At 40.7% G+C, this 21,779-nt stretch overlaps 1 protein-coding gene across 6 annotated transcripts in view; it reads left to right on the forward strand.

Moving 5' to 3' along the window:
* Positions 1-7,347: 7,347 nt before the first annotated feature.
* The window catches only part of SCFD2 (sec1 family domain containing 2), a 411,631-nt gene continuing 397,199 nt past the window's right edge, over positions 7,348-21,779 (forward strand). For 2 of the 6 annotated variants that reach the window (XM_027102958.1, XM_027102957.1), the window contains exon 1: positions 7,348-8,298. In XM_027102958.1, coding sequence (XP_026958759.1) covers positions 7,461-8,298 — 838 coding nt within the window. In that variant the 5' untranslated portion in view covers positions 7,348-7,460. The remainder of the gene's footprint in view (positions 8,299-21,779) is intronic. The other 4 variants (XM_027102959.1, XM_027102962.1, XM_027102961.1 and 1 more) reach the window with 4 other exon arrangements.

Consider the following 21,779-nt stretch of genomic DNA (forward strand, 5'->3'; position numbering starts at 1 on the left):
AGCAGCACCCAAGCAGCGCGGAGTCTCTAGGTGGCTTCGCTTCCGCGGCGGCGGCCACCTGAGCCTGGTTGCGCCTGCGCACCGTAGTTGGCCCCGCCTCCACGGGATCTCGCTTGCCTTTTAGCGTGGCTTTCTCCCGTGACGTCTTACGTAGCTACGATTCCCCTCCCCCAACGTTCCTTCGGATAACCTGTATTGCTTTTGCTGGAGAGTGCACCGTCGTTACTTTCTGCGTGTGATGCTTGCTTTCTCGTTTTGTTTTTTTAAAATCTTCCGGAAGGCCTTGTTTTATTCTTTACTTGTATCAGACTTGATCCAGAATCGCCTTATCAGTCCCTGTTTCTCATTAGAGAAGAAATCATAATTCATGCCCACTTTCCTGAAAAATTAATTTTAACAGCAAACAAAAGCCAAACTAAAAAATGAATAATGCATTCTCTTTGTCAAAAAGTCAAAGACCTTCTCATCCACTACCCTCCTTTCCAGAAGTAGCTCTTGTTTTTCTGTTTCATGTGCAGCATTATGAAATTTTATACATATTTGCTACACGTGTATTGTTTTGATGAAAGAACCTGAGATTAATGAGTCTTAAGGGGTACAATATTGTATGTATAATTGTGTAGATTTGTTTATTTGATTGGTTGGTTTGGTTGTTTTTTTTTTCTCAGCAGTGTCTTGGAGGTCCTTTCCATATTTGTGTATGTCAAACTATGTTCATTTTTTAAGTGCTTCATCATATTTTTTCATTTATTTAACAATTATTGAATATCTGCTGTTTAAGAACTTAGGAAATAAAAGTATGAGTAAAGCACAGCGCCTGCCCTTGAGAGCTCCCAATTTATTGAGAAAGGCAGAATGGTGGTGAACAATTAACTCACTTACAAGGGAAAGGTGGGTCTTAATAGAAGCACAAAGTGTTTTTACACCACCAATGCCACACCATCTCATGCTATTTAAACAAATCATGTGGTTTTAATCTCCCTAACCTTTGAACATTCCTCTATTGCTATTCTCAGCCTCCCTTATCTGAAGGGGATAGATAATCCCTTGTGTATTTCTAAAGTCTGTTGAGATATAGTCAACTTTTGAAATCTTTCCTGAACCCCATTTCTTTATTTATTCTATAAATACTTATGGAGGGCCTACCAAGTGCCAAGGACTCTTCTAAACTATGTAGATTCAGCAATGAGTAAAACAAAGTCCTTCCTCCCGTGAAGCTTTCATTCTAATGAAAGGGAGACAGACAATAAACATATAAATGTACAGTATGTCAGATAGTGATAAGGATTATAAAGTAGGGTAAGCAGGAAAGGGGGACCCCGAGCAAAGTGATGAAGAGGGATAGGATGCAATTCTATATCAAGTGGTCAGGGAAAGCCACTCTAATGAGGTGGTTCAAAAGTAGAGACCTGAATGGAGAGAAGTAAACCGTTGTGGATTTCTGGGAGAAGCTCTATCAGGTGGAGAGAATAGGAAGTGCAAAAACCCTGAGGCAGAAGCGTACTTGGAGCATTCAAAGAACCCCAAATGTAGCTGGAGTGGAGTGAGGGAGAGAGGATATGTAGATGAGATTAGAGTTATTCTGGAGTGGGTACTGCAGAGCTAATCATTCCTTTCTGCACAGTATGCTGATTCCATGGCATGTGTCTATCACATCATATAGTAATTATTTGACTACGTATCTGTTTTCCTAAGACTTCACCAAATCCTCCCTCAAACAGGGCATCTTCTTATATGTCGTTCTAATTCCTGGTGTGTTGCCTAGCACTTAGGAGATCTTCTTGGCCTCTACTGACAGTAACAAAGTGAAGATTTTACATTCTGCTCGAGAGTGTCATAAGGCATTCACTCACATTCCTGTCTGTTTATGTTTCTATTTATCATTCTATGAGTCTGTAATGATGGTTTCATGGGAGAACAAACTGCCTTTTGCTGAAGAGCCTCTTTCTCCTTTCAGCTGCCTGAAATGAGCTTGTCTTTCAAGGCATTACTTAAACTGAAGAATTGATGAATAATAATTGATGCATCAGAATTGCCTTCATGGTGGAGGTAGCATTTGAGCTAAGCTTTGAAAATGAAGATTTTCACAAGCAGAGAAGCCCATAAATCACTAATAACCACTCTTAAAAAACCTCTTCCTTCCTTGCTTCCAAACTGAGTTCTTTGCCTGGATAGACTTCCTTAGTTAAAGGTATCTTTATCTCCCACCAGGGGAGACTTCAAAGACAGGTAGCTTGAAGATATTATATAAAATTATGACCTTATCAAACTACGATACTCCATATATTCTGATATTTGTTTTCCATTGTGTGTGTGTCTGTGTGTCTGTGTTGGTGTGTGTGTGAGAGAGATCTGCTGGTTCTTGGCAAAAAAAAAAAAGCCGAAAACAAAAAAGCAACAGTTTTAATGTATCTATCTCTGAGAAGTACTGAAAGGGAATGCTCAGTAGATGATGATTAAAATGATGACAGGAGGTAAAGATCAAATAAAGGTGCCTTGCTCAGTATTTAGTAGATAGTAAGTACACATAGATGTGTTTTGAATAGATATGGCATTTAGGCTCGACTATACTATTCGCTGCCAGCTTTAGTTATGTCATTTCAATGTTCCTCATTTTCCTTATCAGTAAATTGATATATTAAAATAGCATTTTATACCCACTTCTTGGAAGGATAACAAAGGTAAAATGAAGTTTCAAACGTGAAAGCATTTGACAAATTAGAAGTGACTGGTAAAAGAAGTTTTCATATATTGAGGTAGGGGGAAGTCATTCTGGCTTATCCGTGAGTTAACTTGAATTTTATGCTAACTAGCCTGTTTGTGGCCTATGAAACATACTTTGTACCTCTTCTTTAATTATGAAAGAAAAGGGCACATTGACCAGAAGTAAAGAATGTCCATGTTAAAAATAAAGATTTGGGACTTCCCTGGTGGTCCAGGGGTTAAGACTTTGCGCTTCCACTGCCAGGGGCGTGGGTTTGATCCCTGGTCAGGGAACTAAGATCCCTCATGCCATGCAGCCAAAAAGTAATAAGTAAATAAGTAAGTAAGTAAATAAATAAATAAATAAATAATATTAAATGCCTCCTTTCCTGGGACACCAGAGCTGGTACTCCTTCAATGATAAGACTAACTTTCCAGGTGCCAAGGCCATACAATTCGCTGTGTACCTGCTGATCTTTTTTCTCTTTTTTGAAACCACATAAGAATGTATCCCTGACTTGTTTGATGTTCTTTCTTCTGATAAGACATAAAATTGTGCTGAAGACTATGCTTCTCCGGAGCAGTTCCTCAGAATTATCTGAGAGGCTGTCTTCCAGGCTATAGTCCTCAGTCTGGCAAATAAAACTCTTTGCTATGCTATTATAAATTGTTTATTGATTATTTCCTTCAACATATGCTATGGTTTAGGCCTTTTGTCCTTTGAACATCCTGAGAAACTGCACATGTGTAGAGTTTTCCTTTGTCTCTAGATACCACAACAAAGAATTAAGCCTCAATTATCCATCTTCCTCTGCATTCTGATATATGTTAACACTAAATTCTATGTTGCTAGTTGTTTCTGGCAATTGTATCATCTATTCACGTCTACACTGCTATGTAAACTTCACATTCTTTAAGGGTGAAAACAAAATTTTTTTCTTTACCAGATTCTCTCTTACAATATCAAGCAAATGGGAAGTGCTTAGTAAATCCTTAAGTGTTGATCATGAACAGAGAGGACTTAGAAATGAGATGGAGATAGGCTTCATTTTATGAGAATAGAAAATAATTGCTAGCTATTTTGAGCAGAAAAGTACAAATCACATTTAAATAAGGTACATCTGATGGTCTTAAGCATGCAATTTTAGCAAGAATTCATCTAACTCTGCCATGATGTCTGAGATGAAGAAATCAATTTTTTCCTGGGTTTTCTTCTCTTTTCTGTCTACCCTGTCCCCTGAGGTTATTTCATCCAACCCCATGACTTTTAAGACTGTCTATGTGATATATATCTATGACTCTCAATTTTCTGTCTGCATTCTTAATTTATCGTTAAGCTCAGGACAAGCTGCTCACTCAGGTGCTTCACCTGATGCCTCTCTTGGGTATTTAATAGGCATCTCAAACTTATGCCCAAAACAGAACTTGTGAATTCCCTTCCCAAACCTGTCCTATCCCACTTCCATTCTCTCCCAAGCTTCTCCATCGTATTATGAATAACCACCATCCAACCAGTTGTTCAGCCGAAACCTAAGGAATCATCCTTGATTCCCCTCTTTCCCTCTTGAGTCCCTCTCACGCCTATAAAAATCCATTAGCAAGACCTGTTACTTCTTCCTACAAAATATATCCCAAATCTGTCTACTTCTCTCCATCTCCACTGTCTACTTCTCTCCATCTCCACTGCAATTCACGTAACACAAACCCTTCAATAGTTTCCTGTTACACATAAAATAAAATCCAAACTTCCTACCACGTGACCTATAAGCCCCTTCATGATCTGGCAGCTCTTTGGGTGGCATGTGGCTGTACAGGTTGTGTATTGCCCAACTTTATGCAGTCCCCCCACATTTCCTCATTCTGAGTCACTTTTTGTCAACTCTTTAAGTGTCATTCCCTTATATACTCTATGCTTATCCCCTCCCAGTTTCTTCAGGCCTGAATTCCAACTCTGTATCTAACTCTCAGTCCCTAACTTTGTTCCGTTATATATACATGTCCCACATGTCCATTATGTATACATGTCAGTATTTTAGCAGAGATGTCTCTACTCATTCACTGAAACAGAAATCTAACTTCCCTCCAGGGACAGCACATCATCCTCATCCTTCTCTACTGTAGACCCACCATTTTTCTTCACCCAGTTGTACTATGGAGCCTGGAGGAAGTATTGCCATTTCCTTCGCTCTGGTGGGCCACTACCAGACTGTTGTGGTGCCACTTTCTTTTGAAAATCCTCCTCCTTGCCAGTGCATACCTCCTTATTAACCACCTCTGCCTCTCTCTCTTCATTTCCCCTTATTCACAGATGATGTTGGGGTCTGGTACACAGTCTTCCGTTCCTTTACCACTTGGCATCATAACAAGTAACTTGCACATTCTGCTCATCTGTTTTTTGATCTCCTAGAATCTAACTATTCAACAATCTTCATTCATCCACATCAGCAGTCTGCATTTAGGGCCACATTATGGATCTCATTATATCCTAGAACTGTTCCCTCCTTGAATTTTAGGGGCCAAGTTACTTTCTTTGAACCTAATTTCATATTCTGCCAACTTTTTTTTTTTTCAGATTGCATCTCACTTTTCCCTTTTCTGTCACTCACTACTGTTGACCACTCTATTCTTTTTGAAACTTGCCCCCTTCTTTTCTAGTTCCTAGCTCCTATTTCTTCATGGGCCTCTCTTCAAACAGTACATTCAAGCTATACTAAACCATTTGTAGCTCCAGAGAACATGCTGTAAGGTTTCATACTTCTATACCTTTGTTCATGCTGCACTCTTTTTTTTTTTTTTTTTTTTTTTTTGGGTCGGCCGCCCCTCACTGTTGTGGCCTCTCCCGTTGTGGAGCACAGGCTCCGGACGTGCAGGCTCAGCGGCCATGGCTCATGGGCCCAGCTGCTCCATGGCATGTGGGATCCTCCCGGACCAGGGCACGAACCCGTGTCCTCTGCATCGGCAGGCAGACTCTCAACCACTGTGCCACCAGGGAAGCCCCATGCTGCACTCTTTGCTCTGCTGCCAGGAATGCTCCTCCCCATCCTGTACACCTGGTGAACACCTGGTTTTCTTTGAAGGCAACTCAAAACTTATGTCCTATATGAAACTTCTTCTGACCGCTTCCCTTTTTGCTTCACTTAGTCAGAGTTTATTTTTCCCACTTTATAACTCCTGAACATTTTTTTTTTTATAAAAACGTTGCTCTGGGACTTCACTGGAGGTCCAGGGGTTAAGACTCTGTGCTCCCAATGTAGGGGGCTCTGGTCCAGGGGTTCAACCCCTGGTTGGGGAACTAAGATCCTGCATGCTGCATGGTGCAGCAAAACAAACAAACAAACAAAAAATTAAAAACATTGCTTCTGTAATGTTTTATTGCATTTGCTTGCTTTACATGTGTGGGTTCTTTTATTTCAGATTCTTCTGAAGGCAAGACTGTGGCTTACTTCTATTTATATCCTCAGTGTCCAACACGGTGTCTGGAATATTGTACATGTCCATTAAAAGTTGGTTGAATATATTATTTATTATACTGATATGAACTGAGCATTTATTCAACAAACATTTATTGAACACCTGTTATTTTCTAGTGTTGGGGATACCAAGCTTCTAGCACACCATCTAGCAGAACAGATATGTTAAGGAAAACAGGTATGTTAAAACTTACCCCAGATATGGCAAGTACTTAGCAGAGGTGTAAATTTTTCATGGATCAGGTAATATATCTTATTAACCACTGTATTTTGGAGCCTAACTCAGTGATTACACTTAATAAGTGCTTTATAAATAGTGATTGAATGAACTGAACCTGTAAAACATTTTGGGCTCAATCTGTTGACTTCATTGTGCAGCTGTTTAATGTTCTAAGCTGGGATAGCTGGAGAGAAATAGAGAAATCATGAAGGTTTTTGGAGCCATTATAACGCATCTGGCTGTATTCTGTAGGCAACTGGGCCAGGAGAGGATTTTAAGCAGAAAAATGGTTGAACAAGCTTAGTTTACTGGGAAGCAAACTGAATGGAAGGGAGAAGAGATGGAAAACTGGGAAATGATGGCGGGGGGAGGGTCACTGCTATTGTTCAGTTGACCGAAGACAGTGGATTAAGGCAGTGAGAGGAAGGATAGATGAGGAGAAAGGGCTGGATTCTAGATTTTTGAAGTGGATCAAGATTTAGTGCCAATGAGATGAGGGAAGGAAGATGGAGAAAGTGAGAGAAACCGTTGTCTGTTAGAGGTTTGTGTCCAATAATGTATGTGATAGTAATGTATAAACTAAGAAACATCACACAGCAGTTGGTTGTTTTTATCTTCTCTGGCTGCTCTTAGTTTTGCTGGGCAACACATCACTTTTAAAGAAATGCGTTCAGATCCAAGGAAAATATCATATTTAGAATTAGGATTTATCATTCCTGAGATTTCTCAAGGAGCAGCGAAGATAATCCGAGCAGAGAGGGAGACGAAAAGAAAATCCCTCAGCTCCTTCTTAGGCAGCTCCTTTCCACTTCCCCGAACTTTCGAGGCACCCGGGAGCCTCCGAGCCCCGCCCGTTTATTCCCAGCCCTCACCATTCTTCCGCGACGTCTCCCCGCTAGCCAATCACGCTCCATAACGTCATTACTATGCGCCTACACTGGATGAGTCGGAGGCCGTCTCACGTGTACTGTGTTGACTGTCAATGTCTCCGGGAGCCCAATTCCCGGAAGCTGTGAGCTCTGAGAGAAGTTCCTGCGCTCGGTGCCCTGAGTCTGCGAATCCCCACCATGAGCACCCCAGGCGTGCTGACCTTCACCCAGCAAGCCTGGGAGCAGGTCCTGGCCAAAGTGAAACGGGCCGTGGTCTACCTGGACGCCGCCTGCGCCGAGAGCCTGCACTGGGGCTGCGGGTCCTCACGGCTGCTGGAGGCGGTGGGGAACTCTGCGTGTTACCTGCGGGAGTTCGAGCCCGCCGCAGTTGGTGGCGGAGCCGAGCAGCCCAAAGCGGTGTTTGTGTTGAGTTGCCTGCTGAAAGGCCGGACCGTGGAGACCCTACGGGACATCATCTGCCGCAGTCACTTCCAGTATTGTGTGGTGGTCACGGCTGTGAATCACGCAGTCCACCTCACGGCTAATCACGTGCCGGCGGCGGCGGCGGCTGAGCTGGAAGGGCAGCAGCCAGTGTTCGAGCAACTGGAGGAGAAGCTGTGTGAGTGGATGGGCAACATGAACTACACGGCTGAGGTGCTGCACGTCCCGTTGTTACTCGCATGTGCTGCTCCCCACCTTGCCTTGACTCCAGCTTTTGCTTCCCTTTTCCCACTATTACCCCAGGATGTGCATATCCTCAACCGTGCCCGATCGGACAAGAGGAGGCTGGGAAACCTGGCTGAGGTGGATGCCACTACCCTAACCCCTGAACTGCTGCTGACGATTAGGTGCCTGGTGTCCGGCCTCAGTTCCCTGTGTGAGCATTTAGGGGTACGGGAGGAGTGTTTTGCTGTAGGTTCCCTCAGTCGGATCATCGGTGCAGATCTGGCCAATTTTGCTCCCGCCAAGAACAGGAGGAAGACCGCCACAGGCAGGGCATCAGTGGTCTTTGTGGACAGAACTCTGGATCTCACAGGTAAGTGGCGTTTGCTGTGGAAGGCTTCATAACCGCTTTCCAAAGTGCTGGGACTTTCATTGATTCAACATATATTTTATTGACCTCTAACTATGTGTCAGGTTGAGAAGTCAAAGAAGAGCTAGATGGACACAGTCCCTGATCCCCCAGTTTATCGTCTAGAGGGGGGATACAGACAAGCAAATCAGCAAATTTGTTAAATGCTATCTTGGGTAAATACATCCTCAGCGTGCACTGCCCTTTTAAACAAGAACAACTGCATCTAGCCCAGAGATTGGAAAACCAGACTTATCCTGACATGGAGGAGAGCTGTCCACCTGGGAACCTTTTAGACATGTGCAGATATCAGTATTCACAACAATCCTTCATAAGAAAGCTTTAAGTTGTTGGAGAAGTATTAACAGATGAACAAGTGGAGGTAACCTGTACCACAAAACACGAAAATATTACAGTTAGTTGACTTTCAAGTTTCTTTACGTGAGTGTTAATAAATGAGGCTGAACTTAAATTTCACCAGAAAATGAGGCTAAACAGAATTGTAGAAAATATGTACAATTGTATTTAGTCTCATTTTCTGGTGAAAATATTTTCAAACGTTCATTTATTCTTAGCTCTCATTCTATTGAAGATTGGGTAGTCCCAAATTGTAATAATATTTATACACATAAGTAACAAATGTTACCCTTAAAAATAGGTGAAGAAAAAACATTTTCTGATATTTGACATGTGCATTTATTTTCAAAGGTCAACTTTATTGTTCTCTAATTAGGTAGATGTAATGCTGCTGGTAGTGTAGGCTGGCCACACCCAAGTTCAGGGAGAATAATCAGGAAACTGACTTTGGCAAGCATTCCCTTCAGTAGGTTAAAAAAAAATGTCAAATGAAGTTAAAAAAACCACAACAGGTGCATTTGAATTTTTGACCTTATAAGATTCATTTTCAGATCATAAAATAGAAAGTAAGCTAAGTGGTAATACTGAGATGTAAGCTTAATTATGTGACTGAAGTAACCAGGTGCTCAGCCTGTCAGTGTGATTTAAATAAAAGTAATCATTGTAACACCCCTGAACTCTTAGAGGATTAAAAACACCTGATAAGTGAGTATATGCTTGTTGAGTTTTTGAGTGCCTGGTATATACTGCTTATGCTTCTATTTCTTTTTGCCCAAAATGTGACATATTGTTTCATAATTAATCAAGGTCACATATTTTTGTGTCCCCCCCCAAGACTCCAGTTAGGCAAACTTTAATGTCCTGGCCATCCAGCATCATAGCAACTACTCCTTTACATATTATGCATCTCTTCCTTGTATATGACTCTTCTAAATACAGAAAAAAACAAGGTAAGTGTAGCTTCTTGTCCTCTAAAAGCTTACAATACGAAGTAGTCAAGAATGATTTAGAAAATAAGGGCGCTAGGAAGACAAAGTTGCCATTCAGCGCAAGTATTTTATACTTTCTCTCGCTTCAAGCCTCCAGATTTCCCTCCCCATGTTCACCCCCTCAGCTTTCTTGCTTTTATATAAGCCACCAGAAAACTGTATCTTCTTATCACTAAGTCTACCAACCTTTTTACCTCTGTACCCCACGTATTTTTCTTTCCTTCCTTCATATTAAAAGATGTACTGTTCCTGCTACTATCTAGTGCCAACTTTTCCTCCTTTGCAGACTAAATCTTTTCCTTTTTCACTTCTCTCATAGGTTTACTTCTTTCAAATACCCTCCCCTTTCCTAGATCATCATTTTTTTAAAAAAGTCTTTTCTACTAGGTTTTCCCCATCAAAATACACACAGAATGGAACATCTCCTTTCTTGACCCCTCAGGCTCAGTTTCACTTTTGCTCCATTTTTAGCAAACTTAGAAATTTGTACTTGCTGTCTCTACAATCATCTGCTTCAATTTTCCCTTGACTTCAATTAGGTTGTTTGCCCCTCAGTTCTCCTCAGGAACTTCCTTTGTCAAGATCACTGGTGGCCTCCATGTCACCAAATCCAATATTCAATTATCAGAATCCATTTTACTCAGTCTGAAAGCAGCATTTGTCACAACAGAGTAGAGGATGTAAATAGTTAAAAAAATACAAATATTAAAGAAGTACAGAAGACATACAGATCATGCAGTTTCTTGTGTAATCCCATCAAAACATGAAACTGGCGACATGTTATTTGCTTGCTCACAACCCTCCCATCACACCCACTATCAAATCTAAGTTCGGTTTAGCACGGTTTCCAAGGCCATACATCACCTGCCTGTGTGTACCTATCCCACCTCATCCCTTATTGATCTCCCCCCACACACTGCTCTCCTGGCATGCTGGCCACCTTGCCATTTCTCAACATGCGAAGTATGTCCCAGCCCCAGGGCCTTTGATGTTCTTGTGCAGCTCAGCTTGGAATGCTCTTCCTTCAGGTGTCTACATGGTTTTGTCGCTCACTTCCTTCGAATCTCCACTCACATGTATCCTCAGACAAGCCTTCCCTGACCACTTTTCTTTAGACACTCTCTAACCCCTTACCCTGCTTTATTTGCCATAGTCTTTACCACTACCTAACATGCTAATTGACTGTCAGTTGCCTGTCTCCTCCCATTTGAACGGAAGCTCGTGAAGGGAGGGGCTCTATTTTGTTTACTGTTTATTAACTAGCACTCAGAAGAGTGCCTTGAAAATAGTAGGTATTCAGTAAATATTTATTGAATGAATGGATGAATGAACAGGTGAATTAAAGGTTGCTGACAGCTAGACTTTCATTGAGGTTAGGATACTTATTTTTTCTGATTGAAAATACTTCTGAGATTCCTAAGTTGCATCACTAGTCATTCACAAATGCAGCGGGGCACACATTTTCTGAATACTCTAAAATTTGACAATTTGGGACCACAGTAGTATTTGAGAAAGGAAATAATAATATTAACTAATCATATTTATGTGATTATTTAATGGATAAAAATCACTTCCACATTACCTTATTTGATCTTCTCAACAAATTAGGTGAGTTAAGTATTATTTATCATTTCAAGAATAAAAAATTGAGGCTCTGAAGTTGTTCTTTACTGGAAAAAAGAAAAGCAGAAACATTAAGTAGTAGGCCAGATGTGACAGGATTGCTCCAATATTTCTATTAGTGACCGAGGTCAGCATCTTTTGTTTTCTGAATTGTCAGAGTTAAGTGCTCACTTTCTTTGTACTTGTTTAGGATCCTTCTGCCAGTAGGTGGGCTTCCAGGGTGTGCTTTAAATTGGTGATGGTACTCATTAAGCAAACTGGTGTGGGAGAAGACATTTTAGGTACATGAGACCATGTAAAAGGATATTTAATGTTAAAAGGGGCACTGTTCAAAGGGAGCAAATGGGAGGTCTCTCTGGGTAGATTCAAGGCAACAGGTAAAGAGAAAGAAAAATTCATTTACTTTGTCCAGGGCTTAGGAGGAACCATGAAAGTATTGTTTTCAATAGAATGCCAAGAGAACTATGCAAGCTGATGATAAAGCAATGGGAGTGAACCTCCCAAAAGTTCCTTGAGGTATTTCCCAAGTACATTTAAAATTATAAGGACTCTGCTTCCTTCCTACTTTACTGAATAATTCAGTGGAAAAGCATCTAGGTGGGGCTAAGCAAGATAGGTGTCCATGCAGGGAGGAGAGCGCTACCAGGCCTGGGTGACGGAGCTCGAGTTGGGTGAGATCTCCTGAGTGGGGAGAGGTGCCTGCATGAGGTGGTGGGTGGCAGCAACAGTGGCCTGGTGGGATAGGAGATAAAGGGAAGCCAGAGTGGGTGGCATAAAGGGGTGTCCCTGGGGCGCAACTATCTACCTCTCTACTGGTGCATGGAATGAGTTTGATTTGTGGTCCCCTCTGAAACCAGTAAGCTTTGGCATAGTGTAGCCAAGAAAAGGTCCATGATCTACTTCCCATTTTTAAATTATGACATTCTCTCCTTCAGAAGGGATCTAAATTATATCTGGCTGGTGGAGGGTAGATTTTGGAGGATAGATACTAATTGGAGCAAGTTTGTTACTATGTCCTAATAACTTATAAATTGAAGTTTTTTTAATGGATACCTTTTGGATAACCCTCCATACTATCTTCCAGATGGTCAGTTTAATGGTTCATTTATTTCAAAAATGTTTCAACATAGTGTTATTCCATATTGGTAATCCTCAGGGCTGGTTTTCAGTTGGTGCGTAGCTGTATTGTCAAACCTGTTTTTTAAATACTAAAGTACTTCTGTACTAGCCAGTAAAGGGAAATTCTCTACTTGTTGAGAATTACCTGTTACTGTTGCCTGGCGGAGGCGAGTGATAGGGCTTAGGAGCATTGTGGTGTGGATGCAGCTGACCCCCAGGGGTGTTGAGGCAGCAGAGGGAACTCACGCTGGTAGTGATGGTTGTAGAGATGCAGCACTTCTCCTCTGCTCCAGAGTGGCCCAAAATTGGATGGGGTGGTAGGGTAGGTGGTGTTGGTGGCACTGTTTTTGGCGCGGGTGCTTTCCAACCTTGATCCAGGCTCTGGCGTCCAGGAACATACCCGATCACCATGCTCAATATTTTTACTGATCTTTCCTGGATGCAACAAGCATAAGGAGCTGGGGAGGTAATGACTTGTTGTTACAAGAATTTGGCGTGGGGCTTCCCTGGTGGCGCGGTGGTTGAGAGTCCGCCTGCCGATGCAGGGGACTCGGGTTCGTGCCCCGGTCCGGGAGGATCCCACGTGTTGCGGAGCGGCTGGGCCCGTGGACCGTGGCCGCTGGGCCTGCGCGTCCGGAGCCTGTGCCCCGCAACGGGAGAGGCCACAGCAGTGAGAGGTCCGCGTTCTGGGAAAAAAAAAAAAAAATTGGCGTCGTTTCTTTTCTTTTCTTTTCTTTTTTTTTAATTTTTAGTGGAGTACAGTTGATTAAAAATGCTATGCTAGTTTCTGCTGTACAGCAAAGTGAATCAGCTATACATATACCGGTGTGGTTTCTTGCATCATATTGTGATTTAGACAGAATGTGGGGCATTGTTTAGCCAGGGATAGCTGTAGCATATAGATGATTACACCAACAGTTTCTAAAAGTCAAAAGGTAATTGGAAATGATCGGAATGACTTGAATGGTTTGAATTGCAATTTAAATTATGTGACAGCAGTTTTTTCGGCACGCGGGCCTCTCACTGTTGTGGCCTCTCCCGTTGCGGAGCACAGGCTCTGACGCGCAGGCTCAGCGGCCATGGCTCACGGGACCAGCCGCTCCGTGGCATGTGGGAACCCGTGTCCCCTGCATCGGCAGGCGGACTCTCAACCACTGCGCCACCAGGTAAGCTCCAGCAGTTTTAATATAGCGGCCAAAGGGAAATACATTTTTAGTTTTTTATTTAGATGTTAATTTATATACCTAGTATATTAATTTGTTATTTGTTGGTAAATATTTTGGATGCCATTTTTGATAATTTACCATTAGAAGATTTATATGCCTATGTATATATTCTTGGACGTAAAACTGACACTACCAAAAATAACCTCCAATAGTTAATAAATATTCGGCAGTGTTAATATCATGCTTAAAATTTTGAGAAATTTCTCTTTTTGTCATCATCTTTGCTGAAAGTAATATCGCTTTGTCTAATAGTTGGGTTTTTTTTTTCAGTAAACATTTATTGAGTGCCTACTATGTGCCAAGCGTTGTTCCAGGTCTAGGGAAACAGTGGTGAACAAGATAGAGAAGTTCCTTGCTCCCTTGAAACAGTTGATAAGCTCTCAGGGCTGAAAAATAGAGAAAGTTTGTTGCAATTGTTTGAGAAGTAAATGGCCACCAGTGTCTGTTGCTACGATTTTGGCATACTTCTACCATGTCTAGCCCACACAGAAGCTTGTGTCTCTGCAGAGTGCTTCAGGCATGTTTGCATAGGGGATTTAAATACAGCATTCTACGGACTGTTCTGGCTTCTAATTTGTTTCAAGGGACAATTAAAAAGGTAGACGTGATTTATGAATCTCGAAAAGTTTGAGTCTGGTTTTCTTTCCATTCTTTTCTGGCTCTTGAGATCGACTAGAGAGCTTTGTTGATAGTCTACAAGTTCAAGATCAAAAGATAGGAGGTGGCGGTAACTCTGGGAAATAAATTTCCTTTCTTGGTTCAATTCTCCTGAATTTTAGTTTCATGTAAACTTTTAAATTAAATTTAGTCAGTTAAAGGTTAACTCCCAATCCAATGGGTGGTTCTTAATCCTGGGATTATGGTATACTTGTGCATTTATATTTGCTTTAAGGTGTGATTGTATATTATTTTGTTAAAGTCTTGAAATTTGAGACTATTAATAGTGGCTAACATTTGAGAACATACTACTTTTCTCAGCAATCTACATATATAAACTCCTTTAATATTCATAATAATTCTTTTATAATTATCCCCATTTCACAGATGAGGAAACGGAGACATATAGGAGTTAACTAACTTACCCAAGATCACACAGCTTGTAAATGGCAGAGTCAGGGTTTGAACCTTGGCAGCTTGCTCTAGAGCCTGTGCTCATAATCTCTCTCATATGTCAGGCTATCATCGTCCTGGTTAGTAGAGATGATGCTGATATGGCCTCTAGAAGCTAGCACCTTCCAAGACTAAACACAGTTGTTGGACTCTGGTGCTGCCTTAGTATTCAAAGAAGTGACTTATTCTTTCCTCCCCCATCTCCCCCAATCTGATTTTCCACAAAATGCAAAATAACCAATTAATATCTTTATTTTAGGGTTCAGAGGATACTGTTTAAAATAAGCATAGGTATGAGGAACAATTGAGAAGCCATTTAAGGCTCTGACTAGATTGCAGGTGTTAGATCCAGAGCAGTATAATAACTTCAAGTCTTAGCTTAGTGACTTACTTGTTGTTTGATTCTCATTGAGCCTTTTTAGGGTATTTTCATTTGTAAACAGGGGAAAAGAGTGACCTTGAAGTGCTGTTGGAAACATATGAAATCATCCATCCATCCATCCATTATATAACTAAAACAGTAGATAAGAGATTATAAAGTGATAGGGTTTCCATTTTATTTTATTATTTTTTAAGCTTTTAAAAAAATTATTTTTGGCTGTGTTGGGTCTTTGTTGCTGTGCGCGGGCTTTCTCTAGTTGCGTTGAGCTGGGGCTACTCTTCGTTGCGGTGCGCAGGCTTCTCATTGTGGTGGCTTCTCTTGTTGGAGAGCACGGGCTCTAGGCATGCAGGCTTCAGTAGTTGTGGCTCGTGGGCTCAGTAGTTGTGGCTCGCAGGCTCTAGTGCTCAGGCTCAGTAGTTGTGGCACACAGGCTTAGTTGCTCCACAGTATGTGGGATCTTCCCGGACCAGGGCTCAAACCTGTGTCCCCTGCATTGGCAGGCAGATTCTTAATCAGTGCCATGAGGGAAGCCCGGGTCTCCATTTTAGATAGCATAGCTAGGGAAGACCTCTCTGAGGATGTGACATTTGAGCAGAGATTGACAAGAGAGAGGAAGCAGGCCATGTGACAGCCTTGGTATTGAACATATAAGACCCAGGGAATGGCAAGTGCAAAGGACCTGAGGTGGGAATATGCTTGACATGTTTGAGGAGGCTCGTATGGCTTCCTTCAGTTTGCCCTGCAAGCAAGGAGGGCGGTGATAGGAGATAATGTTGGAGAGATAGGCAGAAGGAATGCATTGTAGGGCAAAGTAAAGACTTAGAGTAAAAGCCAAAGTATGATGGGAAAGTTCGAGGGTTTTGAGCTGTGATATGACATGCTCAGATTTACATTATACAGGATGATATATGTAAGGAGTAAGGGGATTGCAGTAGATCCTCAATATATGGTAACTGCTACCACTTATCTAGGTTGTGTAATAGGCATGAGTGACTAGTTACAGTAGCCTTAGCTCTGCCCCTCCCTAGTCATAAGTCAGTTTCCTGATCTGTGAAATGAGGATAATAGTACCCACCAGAAGACTGAGAGGGTAAAATAAGTTAACATGTCTAGCTCCTAGAACACTGCCTGGTACATAATGGGGAATATGTGTATTAATACTTTTATTAATTAATGATATGCCTTTAAAATGATTTAATGTTTTATTCTTTTAAATGTATGTTTTCCCCCTAAGTATAAGACCAAGAACATAAGTACAAGAGCAATTTGCCATACATGTAACCCAGAAGAATTTTACTACCTGACCTATTACCTGCCACTAAAGTAAGTGAGAGTTGGTTAGAATTAACCATTTGTCAAGAACTGTATTCTGTCATACCTAGAGAAAAAAAAATGAAGTGCAGTAAGTGAAAGAGTCTTTCTGTACAATCCTGCAAGATCACTACAATTTTGGTTACTTAGGGGAGTGTAAAGAATGACATGGATGATTTCGATTCGTTTCATAAATGTTTATTGAGCAACTTTTATATGCAGGCTCTGTGCTAGGTGATAGTGACATAAAGCCTCCCTATTCAGTGTGTCCTGGGGACTGGCAGCCTCAAGCCCAACTGGAAGCTAATTAAAAATGCAGAATCCCAGGCTTCACCCCAGGCTTAAGAATCACAATTTTAACAAGATCCTCAGGTGATCTGAATGTGCTGTTAAGTTTGAGAAGTGCATGCATAAAGATCAAACAGTTAAGAAGACTCTTGTCTATGAGGAAGTCATAATCTATGAGGAAGCACAAAGCTTAGCAAATTCACGTATGAATGATATGTGCCTTCATATGGTTTAGGTACAAATATTCTCTTAAGGGGTGGCCATTTCTAGACCAGTGGTTCTCACATTCGAACCACCCCAGAAAGTCTGATTTTTAAAAGTGGTCTGGGCAGAGTCTGGAACCAGTATTCTTTTAAAAGCTCCCTATGTTTGCAAACATGTAAGAAGGAGCATAGGTTGTTCTGGGAATTCTTTTTAGGTAATTTTTTAGTAGAGCTTAAGGTTGGGATGAATGACTGAGGGAGAGGTAAGAGATCAGGAGGGAAGGGTGATAAAGATGATGAGGAAAGATAAAGGCTTTAAATTTTATGCTTGGTGAGGAGCCATAATAAGTTTTTAGGCAGGCCCTAGTGCATGTACAGATTTTCTGTTGAATGAGTTCTCTGGTGGTTGATGTGATGGATGGATTTATTGATTCCAAAGTGGGAACTGAGGGGGGATGGGTAGGTTTTTTGTTATTGTTTTGCTTGCTTTTTTTAATAGTCAAGTTTATTAAAGTATAATTTACATATAGCAACATTCATCCTATATAGTGTGTAGTTCTGTCAAACAACATATAGTCGTGTAACCACCCACCACAATCAAGATATAAGAGGAGTGCCATCACTCCAAAAAATTCCCTTTGTACCCCTTGTAGGCAGTCTCTCCTCTTACTCTCATATCTGGCAACCATGGAACCATTTCCTGTCCCTAGAGTTTTATCTTTTCAAGAATGTCATATAAATGCAATCATATAGTATATAGCCTTTTGAGTGGCCTCTTTCACTTAGCATAATATGGTTTAGATTCATCCATGTTGTAGCTTCTATCAGTAGTTCACTCCTTTTTATTAATGAGTAATATTCAGGTGTATGGATGTAGCACAGTTTGTTAATTTGTTCATCAGTTGGGCTGTATCCTTAAAGTGTGTAGAGAGAAATAACATTGATAGCTGTCGGCTCAACTAATACTGTGTGGTGTGCAGTGATTCTTTTTTTTTTTATTTTTCCAGTGATTCTTAACTGTTTTGAAATTAAGGAACTTTTTTTTTGAGCAACTGGTCAAAGTTGTGGATTATCTAGATAAAAGCATAAACTTAAAATATTTCTCATAAAATTCAACCCTCCCATGCACCCATAGAGGAGCCCAGCCTAGGAGCAGTGGGCTCCTTGAGATAAAAGCAAGAAATACTGGCGGCTAGGAGACTATTGATCAGGAGACTATTAAAATATCTAGGTAAGAAATGATGTGAATTTATACCAAGTCAGTAATAGGAAGGATGAAGAAAGGAGTAGTTGAATATTTAAGTGAGAGAATTAATAGAGTGGTGACTGATATAATGGTAGAAGGTTAAGAAGAATTTGAAGACATGCCAAGTATTCTAGCCTGGGCAATTTCAGAATCCATTCACAGAAAGAGGGAGTGTAGGAGAAGATTTAAGTTAGGGCAGTATAATGAATGCTATGTGACTCTTATCTAAAATTACTGTGTGGTGAAAACTACTTACTGAATAAACCTATATAAGTACTGCCTTATTATTCTCCTGCCTCCATCCCCCCAGGGTCCTACCTGGTATATGGCAAACTGAAACAGCCTTTTGACCAGTATGTATTATCTACCTTAATACATCCCCTTTGTACTAGATTTGACTGATATGAGCCAACCATAGGTAGTGTTAGAAATGGTAGTATTAAAGAGTAATTAATAACTAACACTCCTTTAACCATCCAGATTCTAAATTGAATATGGAGTAAAGAGTTGGCAGGCAGAGGCCAAAATACCAGTTTTATGGTGGATACAGTGAACCTTAAAGAATGTGGCTTACATCTATGGGCAAGTGAGATTCCTAACACCAAATTCTTGGGTTGGAAGGTTTACCCACTCAGCATCAGGAGTGGACCAGAGAAAGTCTTTTTCCCTCTTTCCAAGGGCAGAACCTATCCTAGGCAGAATGAGTAGAACCTGACAACCCAGGGGGAAAGGGATTGATTGAAGGAGGTGAGGCAAGTTCAGAAATGTTATGCTAATTGTTGTCCTTCTACATAGAAGGAAACATCAGGAGCAATAATGAAATATTCTGTTCTTAGAAGACAGAAATGTCATCAAATACTGAAACATCTCAAAATAATGAAAGATGGTCAAATATTCTTAAGAAAGAGTCATGGGGAATCAGAAAGGAGGTGAGGTGTTTTTTTTTTTTTAAGATTTGTGTATTGTGTAGTTTTTTAAAAATTAATTAATTTTTATTTTTGGCTGTGTTGGGTCTTTGTTGCTGCCCGTGGCTTTCTCTAGTTGTAGCAAGCAGGGGCTACTCTTCGTTGCAGTGTGCGGGCTTCTCATTGCGGTGGCTTCTCTTGTTGCAGAGCACAGGCTCTAGGCGTGCGGGGCTTCAGTAGTTGTGGCTCATGGGCTCTAGAGCGCAGGCTCAGTAGTTGTGGTGCACGGGCTTAGTTGCTCCACGGCATGTGGGATCTTCCTGGACCAGGGCTCGAACCCGCGTCCGCTGCACTGGCAGGCGGATTCTTAACCACTGCGCCACCAGGGAAGTCCCAGGAGGTGAGTTTTTGAATATACTAATTCCAAGAATCCAGTAACCCTATCTCAACACGAAGGGACACTGTGCATAATCCCAAAATATCCTGTTTGTGAAATGTACAGAAGGCTCTTGTGTTTTTATCTTTAAGCCCTACTACAGTATGACTGAGCTCTTGTGAAGATGCCTCAATTCTTGCTTCTCACTTTATTCCTTATAAGTAGAGGCAAGTGTAGATGTTATATGCCTTATGATGATGATACTGGCACATACATTCACATATGATCCACAGGGTCATACAGGATTGCTATTTTTCCGGTGCTGTTAACTATAAAAGTTTAGCCTTTGAAACAGTTGACTGAATTTAGGATCTCAAATACTGAGCTTCAAAGATATTTAGGTGTTGGTTGGACCAACTCTGAGTTTTTAGCTTGGTAAAATAGCACCACATTTTTGGAAGTTGCCTCAGATCACACAAGGAGCTAATGGAGGATGGGACCACTAGAGCCCATGTATCCAATTTCTTGTTCCTATACCCTCTTTAGAAAAGAAGGCATTGGGAAATAAACCATTCTCTGGCCAGACTAGATCCCATTGCTCTTGGCTAGATTAACAGTTGGACAGGGAAAAATAACTGGGTTCAGCTTGACTTCCACTCTTCAGCATCTTAAATAATACTTTAAAATTTCTATAATAACGGAAAAATTAAGCTCTCTGAAAATTTAAGTGTGATACAAATCTTGGCATTTTATTCATTTCATAGAGGAAGAATCTGAAGTTACTGTGACATTGAGAGGCCCCAAATGCTTAGTCTATGTTTGAGTCATGTAACTGGCACTAATTAAATTTTTAAAATGTATATTGAACCCTCTAAAGCTGGACATGCAACAAACTGTATTCAGAGAAGAGCAGGACATGAGTTGAAAGCCTATACCTACCTGCTTTATCCTTCATTATCACATGTTAAATACACATTCTTTTTGACTAAACCTAAAAAGTTGAGTAATCCTGCTCATGTAAATTTGGCATTTTGTTAATTCTCATATATAATATTTTAAACAGTTTCTGAAAGAGTGTAAATTATTTTTCTAATTAATTTAGGTCAGTCTCATGTGCTCCTTGCAGAAAACATGGGGGAAAAATTAATTTTAGGTAGAGTTTACATCAACCAAAGTCCTACCGTTCAAAGATAACCCTTGGTAAAATTTTGGGATATTTATATGTGTGTATAGCATGTTTTTTCATTTCATTACAACGGGAATATATGTTCACCATAGAAAGTTTAGAATCTATAAATAAATAGAAGAAAATAAAAATCACAATTTGAGAACTGCTTCAGTAAATATGCCATAATTTTAAAAAACTACTCCTCTACTTCTGAACATTTAGGGTGTTAGTATATAATATTTTAAGGATGTAAATGATACATTGGTTCTGTAAAAATAACTATTAGCTATTAAACCTTAAGGAAAAATAAGTATGCCATGTCTTGACTTCTCATATTTGGAGAGTTTCAGGAGGACTAGATTAGTCAACAGTTTTAATTAGCCAAAGGTTTAATGAACTGAGACTTGCCAAAGACCCCTGCATTTAGCATAGGGAGGAAGAGTGAGTAGCAGCTAGATTGTAGGGGCTAAAGAAGTTCGGAAAGAAAGGCAGAACATATAGACTACTTGTCTGTACCATGTGTCTGTGAATGGCAAATAAAAATAAGAATAGCTTGGGGGCAGGGCTCAGAATTTGGGCACCAGGTTCAAAGAAGAGTTATTGTAGTGATGAGTGGAAGTTTTCAAGTAAGTGAGGAGGTTACTAGTGGAGAGAGAAATGATGCTATGGGGTAATCGTCGTATCTCCATTCTTTCCAGGCTTAAAGATATTATTCACTTAGAGACTTCTGACTGCCCTGTGGATCTCAGGGCCACTTATAGTCACTAGGCATTCATTCAGCAAGTATTTAATGAGCAGCTTGTAGTGTGAGTGCTGGGGAGACAATCATAAACTATAGACAACATAAATAAGACATGGTTCCTTCCAGGCCTAATAAGTGAATATTTTACTGGTAGAATTAGAACTCTTTTCTTCAGCATCAGAAGCCACATTAGAAGCACTCATGCTGGTTCTGTCTGAAGTCATTTTTATGGGCCTGATTGTTTTTGTTTTTTTTAATGGCGTGGTTTTTGGAGTTCTGCCTCCTGAGTTTGAATTCTTGCTCTGTAATTTACAACATATATAATTGTGAGCAAGTTACTTAAACTGAATCTTCTACTCTGTCAATGAGCATAATAATACCTACCTATTAGAGTTGTTCT

The sequence above is a fragment of the Aethalodelphis obliquidens genome, unplaced genomic scaffold (assembly GCF_003676395.1).
Source record: "Aethalodelphis obliquidens isolate GAN/ISIS:26980383/991018 unplaced genomic scaffold, ASM367639v1 scaffold6, whole genome shotgun sequence".
Lineage (NCBI taxonomy): Eukaryota > Metazoa > Chordata > Mammalia > Artiodactyla > Delphinidae > Aethalodelphis > Aethalodelphis obliquidens.